The sequence below is a fragment of the Asparagus officinalis genome, chromosome 7 (genome assembly GCF_001876935.1).
Source record: "Asparagus officinalis chromosome 7, Aspof.V1, whole genome shotgun sequence".
NCBI lineage: Eukaryota > Viridiplantae > Streptophyta > Magnoliopsida > Asparagales > Asparagaceae > Asparagus > Asparagus officinalis.
In genome coordinates this window covers 108,530,363-108,546,110 of record NC_033800.1, presented here as the reverse complement: position 1 = coordinate 108,546,110, position 15,748 = coordinate 108,530,363, and the positions used below count along the sequence as shown (strand labels likewise).

General features: G+C 42.6%; 1 protein-coding gene across 1 annotated transcript; it reads left to right on the top strand.

Moving 5' to 3' along the window:
• On the top strand, positions 13,879–15,437 carry LOC109847627 (cytochrome P450 94B1-like). Its single transcript, XM_020416858.1, has one exon. The coding sequence runs from the start codon at positions 13,879–13,881 to the stop codon at positions 15,379–15,381; it is 1,503 nt and encodes a 500-aa protein (XP_020272447.1). The 3' UTR covers positions 15,382–15,437.

The following is a 15,748-nucleotide window of genomic DNA, read 5'->3' as shown; positions in this document are numbered from 1 at the left end:
TTATAAGACTCTTACACAATGAAAACAAAAAGTTACAACTCTCGTCAAAACAAACGCAGAGATCGTTTATCGGTCTTCTGCTTGCGTGGGATCTTTGCCTGTGCCGGGGTTTATCCGTGGACCGCCTTAGATCTGGATCCGGTTGATGAAAAATTCGGCAGAGCTTCGTCTTCACCGAGGAAGTATTTGATTTGAAGCGCTGAGATCGACCAAGCGAAATCAGGGCTCTTCTCGAGATTAAGACCAAGCCTAATCTCAAGGGACGGACGGGAACGGGCGTCGGATCTCTCGAACTCTCCTTCTTTATGCCGAAGAACTCGCCAAGATCTGTCAACCCTCGCTGAAATTCGTGCTCCTTTGACTCCACAATCCGGCAGCACCTCCTCGTCTTGATAATCAATCGCCCCCCAGAAATCGCGGGTCGGCTTTGTCCGACCCGCGCCGCCGCGGGTCGGACTTGGCCGACCCGCGCGGGCGTGGGTCGACGCGGTCCGACCCGCGCGGACGCGGTGTTTCGAATTTTTCTGAGCTCTGGTGTTTTCTGGTCTTTCCGGGACTTGTATTTTCTACCGTTTTGCGTAATTGATCGTCTTGTTGACTTGTACGCTTCGTTGCGGAATTGACCGTCGAACGCGTGTTGATTGACACACATGTGTTGATTGACGCACGCATGTTGATTGACGCGTGCGGTCCACTTGGCGTTTTCCATTGTGGTGGTTCGTTGTCGTGTCATCAACAGTTTGTCGATTCGCTTTATGCGCTTATCGGCGTTGGATAATCCTCTTTGATTCGGATAACGACGTTCATCACCTTCTCTTTGTCTTGATCTGTGTGCAGGCACCCATAGGTATTTTTAGACGCCTACAGTGGGCATTCAATTTGTTTGGGCTTTGGATAACACACACGCGTGCGCACCTCGCCACGCCACACCACGCCACGCGTTTTGTTTTGCCTTTTGACTCGTTAATCATGCAATGGCTACATGAGTTTTAGAGAACGTGTGGGAGGATTCAGGGAGGAATTTCAACGGCTCATGGTTTCTAAAACCCTATAAATACAGCCCTAACTCAGTTCGTAAATGTTTTCGTTGAAAGTCGCCTTCATCATTGATTTTATTAAAACTTTAATCATTTACAAATGAATTCAAATAACAAAAATAAAGATTACAACTCTCTTGAAAATAAACACAAGATTCGTTTATCATCTCTTGCTTGCGTAGGTTCTTTGTCGGTGCCGGGGTTTATCCGTGGATGACCGCGGATCGGATCCGGTTGTCGGAAAATTAACGAAGCTCCTACTTCACCAAGGAAGTATTTGATTGAAGCGCTAAAATCGACCAAGCGAAATCAGTAGCTCTTCTCGAGATTAAGACTAAGCTTAAATCTGGAGGAATAGGGGACGGGTCTTAGATCTCTCAAACTCTCCTTCTTTATGCTGAAGAACTCGCCAAGATCTCTTTCTCCTCTCTGAAATTCGTGCTCCTTCAGTCTCCAATCCTGCAGGGCTTCGCCAAGGCTCGAGAATTCCAGATCTTCACCCTAGCTCCTCTAAAATTCGTGGCTCCCTTCATATCTGATTTTATGAGGGTGCTAAGGGTGTATTTATAGGCTTTAGATGCCGTGTTTGTGGATAGGAATGTCGTGTTTGTGGATAGGATCAAAGAACAACCGTTATTATCTGTTTAGGTTGGTTTTTGGTTGTGTAATAACTTTCACATGTTTAAAGATATCACCACATGTTTATGGATGACCCCAAGAAGTTCTAGAAGCTAATCTTATCAGAAAACACGTCGAGAGTTGACATGGGCGCGAGTCACTTTGACTGTCTCGCACATGTCCGAGACAGCTTGGACTATCTCGGGTATTTTAGTCTTAACTCTTTCATATGACCTCCGATTGAGGTGATTCAAGATGATTTGGAAAGCTAACAAAGATAACTAAAACTTTTATGTTTTAAGATTCTTTATATTAGAACCACATTATAGCCAAAATATCTATTTTCTCCGAGACACAGATTGTGTCTCGCTGGTGTAAAACGGCCTGAATGGTCTTTGGTATTTTGGCTCTAACTCCCTCGTCCGATCTCAAAATAAGGTGATATAAGATATGTTAGAAAGCTGACAAAGAGGTCTACAACTTTTATGTTTTGAATTTTTTAAATTCAAATTATAGCATGGTATAAATGCCTCTTCTTTTTGCAGGCCACTTTGAGGTGTTCGACACTTTCTGACTTCTCCGAACTTATATTGTACATTTCGTCATTCTGTTGACTTGTACACTCTAATGACTCACTTTGTATATTTATTGGCTTTTAAGAGGCTAGATAATCCTTTCCTGACTTGGATGATGACGCTTATCTTCTGCATTTCGCCTCGAGTGCGTACGGGAACTCATAGGCAAATTTTGACGCCTACAGATACCCCCTTCAAAGTGTTTCAGACTCATTCTTTTATAGAAAACTCTAGAATACTTTGGATAAGACAAGCCCTGTCTTTTAATCTCTTTAGTATTTCATTGAAGAGATCACATAAAAATACCTATGAATTGTTTCAATTCTTGACTTCTTCAGCCTTCAGTCTATTCAGTATTTTGTCGAACAGATGAAGTTCTTCCGACATTGCATTTATCGTCTGACCGTTGTTGAAGTCTTGAACTAAAATTGGTATGTAAGTTTCTAAACTTTTAGCTCGTGTCATTGAGTTGACTTTGAATTGATCATCTTTATTGGGAATTTATATCTAAACTTTGGAGTTGTTCAGAGATCATGCATTGACCGACGTTGACTTCCATCGCAACGCGTTGATCAGCATTGACTTTCATCGCAACGCGTCTACCAGTGTCTATACAGTTTATGCTCTTAAGACGTTGGAGCGTGGTGGTCCCAAGTGTTGGGGCTGCAGTACCAACTGTTAAAGTTGATTCATCTGCATGTATGGATTTTATCCTAAAAATGTTGGATCCTCAAGTCACGAGACCGAATAATAGAGCAGATGCGTCAATGACTCTCACACTTATAGGATTTTTTGCAAACCCTCAACCATCAATGGGTTTAATGAGCCTTTACGGACTACCGTTTGAGTCGGGCTAGCATACAGATTATCTAAGTCCGTTCCGCATGTAACGTTATGCTAAGAGAGTTAACTCTCTTAGACTTAGTGCTATGATGTTGAATACATAAACTTCGCCATTGTTACGGGAATAGACTACCCGACAACGTGTATTGGGCATAGATTTGAACGAACCTTTGATCTCAGGTTATCTTTAAGACTATCGTGTGTAATATTCTCCAGAAACTTCTCGCTATAAATAAGGGAAATAGTTTAGACTCGTATACCCATTGGAGTATCACAGAGAAGCAGTTTAACCTCTTATACTCATCGGAGGATGGGAGCAGTTTAACCTCATAGACATATCGAATGATGGGAACAGTTTAACTTCATAAACCTATCGAAGGATGGGAGCAGCTTAACCACATATACCTATCGGAGGATGGGAGCAGTTTAACCTCATATACCTATTGGAGGAAGGCATTCTCATTCGGCTTCTTTCGGTGTTATGATGCCAACATCAACCAAGGCTTGAATGTTGTTTTTCAGCGTAATACAAGTCTTGGTGGGGTGATGGACCCTCCTGTGGTATGCACAGTACTTAGGATCTGAAATCTTGTTTGCTTCCTCCTGATTTGTAATTGGTGGTAGCTTGATCTTATTGTTAGTGAGGAGGTATTTGAAGATGGTTGGAACTTCATCATCTTCAAAAGAATACTCCTCCTGGAACTTCGGATTAAGAGTCCTTTGTTGTCTCCAAGGTGTCTGTTGATGAATATCGTCAACAGTTGCAGGTACTTTAGTCATCGGTTGGCCCCTCTTGAGCTCCTTTCTTTTGAGGAAACGTTCAACCTGATCTCCACGTAGTTTTAATTCCTTCTAGGTGATTGCGGGGACAACCCCCATGACTTCAAGGACATCGATGGAGAGATTATCATGGCACGTCTGTAAGATGAACTCCTCTGTGACAGGATCCCTACAATTCATTGACTTGTTGCAGAAGCGTTTGACAAAACTATCAACTGACTCATCATCTTTTTGCTTCTCATCTAGAAGAGCTTCGATCGACACGTGGGTGTCATCATCGAAAAAGTTGTTAGGGAACGAGCTTTCCATGTCGTCCTAGCAATTTATGCTCCCCGGTTTGAGATGTCGATACCAATCGAAGGCCGCCCCACGAAGGTTACCCACGAATGACCGAATCATTAGGGGTTCATTCCCGAAGATCACTCCCAAGTGAGACCTGAAGTAAATCAAATGTTGAGTGGGTGATCCTCTCCCGTCAAATGGCGTAAAGTTAATTAGATTGTACTTCGCCGGGTATGAGATTGAATCCCACTCTCTTGGATATGGGCATGGAATGCCTGTTCTCTTTACTTCTTGAATGGACATTAAGGCATTGGCCTTATTCTCCAGCTCTTTCATCATCTCATTATCATCTGTATCTTTCTTTGGGTCATTTTGAGGAGGAACGATGAAACCACCCCTAGCGTTATCATTAGTGATGGGGCTACCTCTAGTATTTTTATTTTTAATGAGTGCATTTGGACCACCTCTAATGTTATTTAGGGATGCGATTAGACCACCCCCAGTATTTTTGAGGGGTGCTTCGCCCACGTCTGGATTACTACCAACTACGACATTCTGAGTACGATGGCTGAATTTAGCCCGCTAACTGGACTCAGGTAGTGGTTGAAGTTATTGAGTCTATAACTCTCTCATCTGCTGTATGATCAACTCCATCTCAGTGTTCATTTCAGCCATGAATTCCTCTCGTTTTTTAGTTAGTGCTTCTTGAAGCATTTGGGCCACTAGGTCAGGAGTGATCATGAACGATTCCCTTACTTCCCCTATGCTGGACATTGTGTCGTTGGAGGCAATTACGGAGCAAGTATCTGACAGTTCATCTTCTAAAGATAGTTCTTCGTGCATCCTTGGGTAACGCCTATGTCTGATGGCTCCTAGCTAGAGCCGAGACATTCGTTAAGCTATCCCTGAATTGACTTTCCTTTCGGGAGAAAAATTAGGGTTAGAACCATTTGAAGTAATGATAGACTTTCCTTTGTCAACCTTATTAATAGTGACTTCAGGGAATTCATCATCCTGAACAGTGGATTTTTTTCTCGTGGAAACGTCTTGGCTTAGGATTCAATGCCTCAGTGGCAAGCTTCTCGAATATCGAGACCCTTGTGAAATAGTCCTGGGATAGCTACATTTCGATAATACCACCTTGATAAGCCTCTCATGTGGACAGTGAGAGTTAGTTTCTCAAATATCATCCTTTTGGGATTTATTCACACCTCCAGCCTGATAGTGCGGCTCATTGGAGTAATCCATCGTTTGTTGGTGTGATACCCCACGTATAACATTGTCTTTTGACGGACACGTCTTCTTTTGGGGAGGAAGAACCTTGTTGACATTCTCAGGATGATTTGTTGTCACCTTTGAATGATCCAAAGTCACATCAGGAGTCACATGTTTATAACCACCCCCTTGTGAGTGTGAGGTATTAACGGGCTCCTGGGTTTCAACACGAACCCTCGGGCGATCGATGCCAAGAGTCGTCTTGTACACGACGCATGAACATGTACAATGAGGTACACTGGTTTGATTAGAGGTGACGGGACACCTTTGAGTGGCCTTTGGTTTAACGAAAGTGTTTGCACGACCCCCAGTCTGAGAAACTTCTCGGGTTTTATTCACCAGAGCTTTGCCTCGATCTTTGTGTAAAGGACCCAGGCGATCCTTCAATGGAATCCTGAATTAGGATAGGTCCACACTATCATAGAGCTTCACCGGTGGTATAGGAGCAAAAGGAACGGAATCGGAGGCTGACGAAGGCTTAGGAACACCCCCGAGACACGAGTCATGTCTCGCCCTAAGCGGAAGCGTTTCGGCTGTTTTCTCCTTCAGCACCCAGACTCGTTTATATTTTGGTGATTCTTTGACCACCTCTTTCTTTTGCATGCCTTGAGCTTTTCGTATAAAGGCACACCCACATGCAGCACGTGCACGTCGTTTTTGGATGCGCTCCTTCAAGGTTGAACGAGTCCTTTTGATAAGAACTCATTCTCCCGTCGATGGTTTGGTGGATGTAGCTGTAACTTGTCGTTGGGGTGGCTAGATTACCCAATGCTTCCTAGACTCTAAGTCTATGTAGTAGCGAACTCCATCGACTTGTTCTAATGCCTTGGCAATTTGACGAGCTTGGCGTTGGCATCGCCTCTGACGAGCCCTTTTTGTTAGAGTTGGCGTACCTTGATTGAACAACTCCTTGGCTGGAGAGGATTTATGGCGAGCGGAGTCATTTGAAGCCTTCATCGGTGAATATGCCTCCTTCAAAGATGGGATCTTTCCGCACTTGCAGGGAGAGGAGGATTTTGATGAAGACGAGGAGAAATATTCCTTAAACTTAGCTTCGTCGAACTCGTACTCGACCTCTGAATCAACCGGGATCTTGATCTTCGGTTGCGGCAAGACAGCCTTGGTGACGAGACTGTTGGCTCCCACTGTGGTCGCCAGCGTGTTTGGGTTAAAAGTTGATTTCTTTATTGCCTTGAATCTATTACAATATCGATTACAAGTTCACAAAATAGAAAAGTTAATCTTTTTATAAGATCTCCTTACACAATAAAAAAATAAAAGATTACAACTTTATTAAACAACACACAGATCCTATTTATTAGTCTATGTTTGTGTGAGATCTTTGCCTGTGACGGGGTTTATCCATGGACCGCCTCGGATCAGTTCCGGTTGATAAAAATTGATTAAAGCTCTTATTTCACAAAGAAAGTAATCGCTGCAGCGATGATCCCGACCAATCGAGATCACGGCTCTTCTCGAAATTTAAGAGTAAGCTTAAATCCGGAGGAAAGGGGGAACGAGCCTCAGATCCTTCGAAACGCTCCTTCTTTATGTCGGAGTTTGCCAAAATCTGTTAGCCTCTCTCAAATTCGTCAGAACCTCACCCTAGCTCCTCTAAAATTCATGGATCCCTTTAGATTTGACTTTATGAGGGTGCTAGGGGTGTAATTATAGGCTTTAAATGCCATGTTTGTGGATAGGAATGTCGTGTTTGTGGATTAGGTCGAAGAACAACCGTTATTATTCGTTTAGGTAGGTTTTTAGTTATGTAACAGCTTCCACATGTTTAAGGATAAACTCAAATGTTTATGGATGATCCCAAGGAGTTGTAGAACTTAATCTTATCAGAAAACACGTTGGGAACTGACTTCGGCGTGAGTCACTTTGACTGTCTCGCGCATGTCCAAGACAGCTTGGACTATCTCGGGTATTTTAGTCTTAACTCTCTCGTCCGATATCAGAATGAGATGATTCAAGAAGTATTGGAAAGCTAACAAAGAGACCTACAATTCTTATCTTTTGAGATTCTTCAGATTCGAAGTAAATCATGGTCAAAATCTTTATTCTTCTCTGAGACACCAACACTGTCTCGGAATTCTGAGGCAGTTTGTACTATCTTTAGTATTTTGGCTTTATCTCTCTCATGCGATCTTGGAATGAGTTAATCCAAGATACGTTAGAAAACTAACAAAGACTTCTACAAATTTCATTTTTTGAGCTTCTTCGGATTCAAAGAGAAACAGTCTCTACCAAGGCTGAGATACTTGGAGTGTCTCCGCTAAGGCCCGGGGCATTGTTTCCTGCGTCCCGTCTGTTTCCATCGTATCTTCATCGTCCGAATTAAGAATTGTGCAATTTAAAGTGTGACAGAAAGCCAACAAGAAGATCTACAAGCTCCCATAGTTGAATCATATGTGTAATAGATGGAACACGATGGGCGATTCGTCTTTCATAAGCGAAACGTATCTCCCGATCAGTTATTCTGTAGTTCCGTTGCATCACACGGTTCGTCGACTTACTTCATACATTTATTGACATTAATTAAGCTTCTGTGACTCGAATAATAACGTTCATCATCTTCTCTCTATCTCAAGCTGCGTGTAGGAATTCGTGGGCAATTTTTAACGCTTACAGTAAAAAGCAACGAAAATGAAAAGTCTCTCTCTTTTCTCTTATCTTCTTAAAACCGAAAATTCTTTCTCTCTCAAAAAGGCTCAGTTATTATTTAATTTCTTTTGGGCAACCATCTTCATCTGAGAAAAAATCTCTAAACTCTCATCCGAGTACAGAGGTCGGCTACTTTCGAGGGAGATTTTACCGCTAGGGAGAAAGGATCGACTGTGTCAGGACGATAGGTGGGTCCTCAATCTTCTAGGATAGTGTTTTGTACAACTGCTACCTGTATCAGGCCAGATTTTCTATTCCATTTGTTTTTTTGGATTTACATGCATGCTAATAAGTTCAAATTTTAACAGTATGAAGGGTAGAAACTCTTAGTATAATTTCTCCTTCATCTTCTCCTAACTAGTAATCCACCTTCTCCCAATCAATAACCTTGGGTTTACATTGCCTCACCCGGATGCATCACTCCCGCTCCCATCATACAGAAGCATGGCCCTTGGTTTGATTATGACTATTTTAAGCTTCTTTTTAGATGGTACGTTTAATACTCAAAGACACATTCCATGGTGTGCAGCTAATCTTCTGGCTAGGAACCTCCTAGAAGCTCAACAATTTCCACCTTGATATGATCCCAAGATTGATCATAGCCCCTCCAAAAGCCACAATCTCTTGAATAATCCAACTGGATATTGGAATCAGCATCACGGTCTGAGTTGGTAGCCCGCCGCATATGCTGAGTGCTCCCTAGTTCTTCTAATCATCAATCTAACTCTTGAACTCTTAGTTCCATCTCTGCAAGTCATCTAGCAAGGTGTCTTTGTATCTCTTGTTCCTGATAGAAGTCACGTTCATCCTCTGAGATTGCCCCTCCCTAGCGTCCACCATGACCCCCAAGTCCTCTTCCGTGTGCTGTCATTTGGATGCTCAGAATGAGTGTTGCATAGAATCTGTAGCTTGTTGTGCGCGGCGGCCAAACCTATGGGGGTGCCGAGAACAAATACTAATGCCAAGAGAGAAAGACAAACAGTCCAAATAATGGCAACAACACAACAAATTTTATGTGGTTCGACAAGTTGCTTACGTCCGCGAGGCAAGAAGGGAATGGGTTTTTACTAATAGAGAAGAAGAGTACAAATAGATATTACAAATCCACAAAGTAATCTCTCACACAAAGCTCTCAATCTCTCAAACAAAACCCTAACCAATAGCTCTAGAAAAGACTCTTTTCTGTGCTCAAAACAACCCTAATTCACTCTCTTAGAAACCCTAAATCATGTTTGTATTTATAGCAAACACAAAACCAAATCAGAACAGAAAACCAAATTCTGGGCCTGACCCGACTAGCGGTCGACCGCCCAACGATAGAACCCAGAAAACAATTACTATGTTTGGCGATCGATCGTGACGGTCGACCGCACCAAGTCACCGCACCAAGTCCAGATACATATCCCTTGTCTATGCACTTATTCAGTCGACCGGCCTAGCCTCACGATCGACCGAACATCACCAAAAAATATTTCCCTGCTTCCAAAACCTATTCTTCTCCAATTTCTTTGCCAATTCTACAATTTTCCACCTCGATGAAGATTTCCCAAAAATGAGCCGACACCAATACGAACCAAACATCCCTCTTGTTGCGTCCAATACGAAGTGGAACAAAACCACGACAATGGACTCAATCTACAACAAGTCAAGAATCCAAACGAGAATGCGAATAAACTCCAAATGTCGGTATCAACTAACAAAATCGGCTGCCTCATAAAATGACTGCATACGTATCCTCTTGCCTAATGAATCAAGCATTCACGTAGTTCACCAAATAGCCTCCAAAGGCCTTCAATCAACTAGAAGAGTTATTAACCCTTCTCCAACATCACGATTATCACCAATAAATCTGCAACTGATATTACTCCCAGTGGCCCCAAAATGTAATGAACCAAATACCTCCATCTATGATGAACCAGCGGTCATAAACAAATCCAAACTGTGTTCACCAGCTGCACTCGAATCAACCAACTCATCATGTGCATCTACATCAACATGATCCCCAATCTGTGTCACCTCAGCTGAAATCCCAAACGAAATAGAATGATTTGGTGTACGTGGAGTAATCTCCACCTAACGTGGACTAGCATCAATCTCAACCCGCAGTGATATCCCAATTATCTTTCCAACACTCTCTACCTATCATGAGTCAAATGTGACATACCTACTCAGGACAATATCAGAGTCTAAAATCTAATAACCAAACATGACTCTGAATCCAACATGTACACTCGGATCAAATCTCACATCCTCGATGTGATAATATGTTGGGTAACCAAATATCCGAAGTAACCCAAAATCTGAAACAGCTCTACCAGATGCAAATACTCCAATTGCGATAGTCGGTAACCTATGAATAAGATGGCTCCAATATGTCAAAACCTCAACACCAAAATTCCTGTGCAAACCAATGCTCGACATCAAACACTGATCCTCCTCCAGAAAGGAACGGCTCATCAAATCTTCCACCTCATCTCATCTCCCTAATGCTTCTTCTCCAATGAAGTATCTCAAACTACTGTGAGCTCGGCACAAATGCCGAAAAGAAACCCTACCAAAATCAGAACGACGTATTACCTTACTGCCAATACACATCTTCCACATATTGTTGACTACTAGGACTTCACACCAACGGGACATGGTTGCAACACACAAATACCTAGAACAGTCACGAACACAGAAAACCAAATACCTATTACCCCCTAATGATTTCTCCTTGGAAGGCCCCCAAATGGCTGAATGAACACCACCTGGAAGACCCTTCGCTCAGTGAATAAAAGTGTCAAACTCCACCTCGGTCTTCTTGCTCATACTAATGTGTTCACAGGACCTTAATCTGTAGGTCAAAGCACTCCTTAATAATCCATACACGACATCAACAATCAAATATCCCAGCATCCATAAACACTACAGTCTAGCCAAATTCAAAGAAGTCGTCAACTCTTCACCAATTACCGTGCTCCCAGTCAAATAGTACAAATTCTTCTTTCTGATGCCCTTCATCATAATCATGGACCTAAATGTGACCTTCAAAGATACATCCTCTAAGGTCACCCGATAGCCTGCTGCCTCCAAAACTCTAAGTGAAATGATGTTCTTCTTCAAGTGCGGAACGAACCTCACTTCATCCAACTCTCAAATCACCCCATCATACACCCTAATACGAACGATACCAATACCATCAATAGGGCATTCATGATTATTATCCATGAGCATGACATTCCCTCTTTCCATCTCCTTAAAGTTAGAGAACCAATCCCTCCTAGGACAAATATGGTAAGAAGCACCCGAATCAAACATCTACTCTATAGAGTCGGCAACACAAACTGACGGTAGTGTAGGGCACGAATAGCCTGAAGAATCTGAATCTGAATTGTCGCCACTAGTCTTAGAAACATTCACCTCTGAAGCTTGAATAGCTTTCCCCTTATTCTTTCCGGCTCGATCTGTCAACTTTGGGCATTCGGTTTTCCAATACCCATCTTCTTTACAAAAGGCACATTGATTCTTACTAACTACAGGGTGTGCTCCTGTAGACTATTATCTCCCACTATGGTTTGGACTCTTCCATCTTGCGGCCAATGCCCCCGCTATTGTATCAATTGAAGTCTCTTTATCCTTCTTTCGAAGCTGATAATTCACAAGTGTAGCGGTAACCTTACTATACGAAAAGATGTCTTTCTATTAATAAGAGTAAAAAAGAAGGTCTCATATTCCTCGTTGGGCAAAGAACTCAACAATAACAACGTCTTGTCTAAATCTTTAACCATAACATCTACATTCGCCAAATCCACAAGAAGCTTCATGTAGTGGTTCATGTGATCACTAATGAAGATCCCCTTCTTTAATTAGAAACGGTAAAGCCTCCTCTTCAAATACAAGCGATTTTCCACACTCTTCGTCAAATACTTGCTCTCTAGGATCTCCCAAATCTTCTTAGCCGAAGTCTCATTGATGACATCATATTTCAAATCTTGTGTTAAACAAGACCTAATCACACCACATGCCATTCGATTCATCTTCTTCTAAACATTCTCCTCAATGTCGTTCGATTTCCCGTCCAAATCCAAAGTGTACTCCAAATTTTGCGTATTGAGCGCATCCAAGACTTCACATCTCTAAAGACCAAAATTATTAGTGTCGTTAAATTTCTCCATATCTATCTTCATAGAGTGAATATTCAAACTTTGGACGATCTTCATGTCAGAAGTACCCTCCACCACTCCTTCTTTCTCGGCCATCTTCCTTAAAGTACTACCAAACCAATGCGGAACAAATAAAGAATGGATCCAAACTAAAAAAGAGAGATTTTTATAACTCCAAATGAAGCCCTAATAAGAGCCTCCGAAAGATCTCAACCCCACACGACGAAAACGAGATCTACAATAGTAAAAATCCCACCTTTATCACCAACTGAAACCCTAGATGAGCTTCCAAAGCGATCTACTCCTACACCTAGCCCAAGCGTAGCCAAAGCTCTGATACCATTTGTTGTGCACGACGGCCAAATCGATGGGGGTGCCGAGAACAAATACCAATACCAAGAGAGAAAGTCAAACAATCCAAATAACGGCAATAACACAAACAATGAATTTTACGTGGTTTAGCAAGTTGCTTACGTCCACGGGGCAAGAAGGGGATGGGCTTTCACTAATAGAGAAGAAGAGTACCAATAGAGATTACAAATCCACAAACTAATCTCTCATACAAAGCTCTCAATCTCTCAAACAAAATCCTAACCAATAGCTCCAGAAAAGACTTGTTTCTGTGCTCAAAACAACCCCAATTCACTCTCTTAGAAACCCTAAATTGTGTTTGTATTTATAGCAAACACAAAACCAAATATGAATAGGAAACCAAATCCTACGCCTGACCCAACTGGCGGTCGACCGCCCAAAGCTCCCGGTCGACCGCGACTAACGACAGAACATAGAAAATAATTACAGGGTTTGGCAGTCGACTGTGACGGTCGAACGTACCAAGTCAAGATTCATATCCCTTGTCTGTGCACGTATTCGGTCGACCGGCCTAGCCTCACGGTCGACCGAACATCACCAAAAAATGTTTCCCTGCTTCCAAAACCTGTTCTTCTTCAATTTCTTCGCCAATTCTACATAGCTCTCGTACCAATTGATACAGTCTTGCTAGGACTGCAACCATATCAAGCTTGCAACATCCATTGTTTACGAAAAGCATGCTGATGCAGAGAACATGCAGGAAATCTTTTCCCCTCCTCATCACCTTCCTCAATTAGTATAATAGGTGTTGGTTGCAGGTGAATGCGCGGTAGCTTTTCGCCTTAGGATTTGATTGCTTCCTTCCCATTGTGTGAAAAACATTAATTGTAGTCTGTTGATGAGAGAGGATTTACGTTTCATGTAGGCTAATAGTTTTTATTTGTTACAATTGTAATTTTGTTCTATCTTCCTTTGTCCAGTGGATCAAATTAAAAACTAATCAGCAAAGCCCAAAGTCCACTCCCATTTAATGCTACACATGTCTCGTTATCGGGGGCACATGTCATTTTATTTTATTTTATTTTATTTTTCTCGAGGAGGTTCTATAATAAGAAAAACCCAAAGTCTACCCTCCTTTCACAAACTTCCATAGCTTAATAATTCAATAGAAGCAACCAAAGCGAAATGAACTCTCGTGGAAGTGTAATGACGATTGTAGCTAGTTATTTATAACAATAAATGATCCGATGACATCGTAGAGATTCATAGAAAACTCAAAGTCTTCTCTCCTGTGGAGAAGTTCATATATAGAAAAAAATATTGCGAGGGAAGAAACACAGACAAATGGAGTACTTGTCATCTCTTATCCTCCCCTCAGCACTATTCCTGCTCTCATCCCTCTGCTTCATCCTCCTCTTCAGCATTAATCGTCGACTACCAAACACCACAACCGCTGCCACTGTCATCAGGGGCTACCGGATCATCAGAAACCTCCTTCTTTTCCTCAAGAACAGCCATCGAATTATTGAATGGTCGGCGGAAGTCCTCTCCACAGCCTCTTCATCAACCATCACCATCGCCCCCATCATATTCACCTCAGACCCCAAAGTCATCGAGTACATCGCCAAGACTCGCTTCGACAACTACGCTAGGGTTGAGGAAATCAACGCCGCGCTTGAAGATTTATTAGGCAGTGGTATAGCCAACGTCAATGGAGAACAGTGGAAACTCCAGCGAAAGATGGCAAGCCCGGAGTTCAGCCCTAATTCTCTGCGCTCTTTCTTGCATGATGTAGTCCAGTATCGGATTGATGAGAGGCTGGTACCTTTGCTGAGAGACGCCAGTAACAGTGGTCGAGTTGTTGATCTCCAGGACCTGCTCGAACGCCATGCGTTTGACGTTATTTGCAATCTCGTCCTCGGCGTTCAGCCTGATTGCCTCTGCAACAAGAGGGGCGAAGGCGAGAGGTTCTACAAGGCATTCCGTGAAGCGACAGATATATCAATCAAGAGGGGATTGATGACTTCCGTATCAACTTGGAGGCTTAAGAGATCACTGAATATTGGATCAGAGAGACGCTTGAAGGAATCGGTGGCAACTGTTCATGAATTTGTCAATAATTCCGTTAAATTACGAACACTGCAGCGGAATACTGGCGGTGATGATAGTGGTGGAGATTTCCTGTCTAGATTCGTCCACAGTGACGAGAGTCTCTCGGATGAATTTATCCGAGATGTGCTGATCAACTTCTTAGTCGCAGGGGACACCACGCCATCTGCTCTCACTTGGTTCTTCTGGAACCTCTCCGCTAATCCAGATATTGTTACGAAGATACAAAAAGAGCTTAAATCGATTCAAAATCTTCATAACCCGGAGGCTTTCACCCTCAGTAAGCTTCGGGAGATGAACTACCTCCATGCAGCAATCTCAGAGTCTATGCGGCTGTACCCGCCAATACCATTAGTTCCGAAAAAGTGCTTAGAAGACGATGTGCTTCCGGATGGGACACCAGTGCAAAAAGGCTGGATGGTGTTCTACAATTCTTATGCGATGGCGAGGAAGGAGGCGATATGGGGAGAGGATTGCTTCGAGTTCAGGCCGGAGAGATGGCTTGATGACGAAGGCGTCTTCAAGCAGAGGAATGCATTTGAGTTTCCAGTGTTTCATGCTGGGCCAAGAGCTTGCCTGGGGAAGGAGCTGGCATATTTGCAGATGAAGGCGGTGGCAACGAGCGTGCTGGAGAGGTTTGACGTGGAGGTGGTGGAGGAGAGAGCGGAGTTTGAGCTGGGGTTGACGTTGAGGATGAGAGGAGGGTTGCCAGTGAGGATCAAGGAGAGACGAGTTTGAGCGGGTAAATATTGTGTCCACATTCTCCACCATCTTGGTTGTAAAGAATGTATACAACTAGTGGATTAATGGTATTAGTTTATGCTAGTATTTTTATATTACTTAGGTAATTAATATCATGGATTAATGGTATTAGTTTATGCTAGTATTTTTATATTACTTAGGTAATTAATATCATTTATGAGGTCCAGTGAGTGAAGTGTTTTGATTAATGAGTTATAGAGAATCTCTACAATCAAAGGTTGTAGACAGAATCTTAGCCTTTGTCAAAAGAGGATCGAAGGTGTTTACTCAACAAAGAGAATCTCTACCCTAAATATTTGGTATTTGAGTGAATTTACATGTATTGCAAATTTGAGAATCTCTA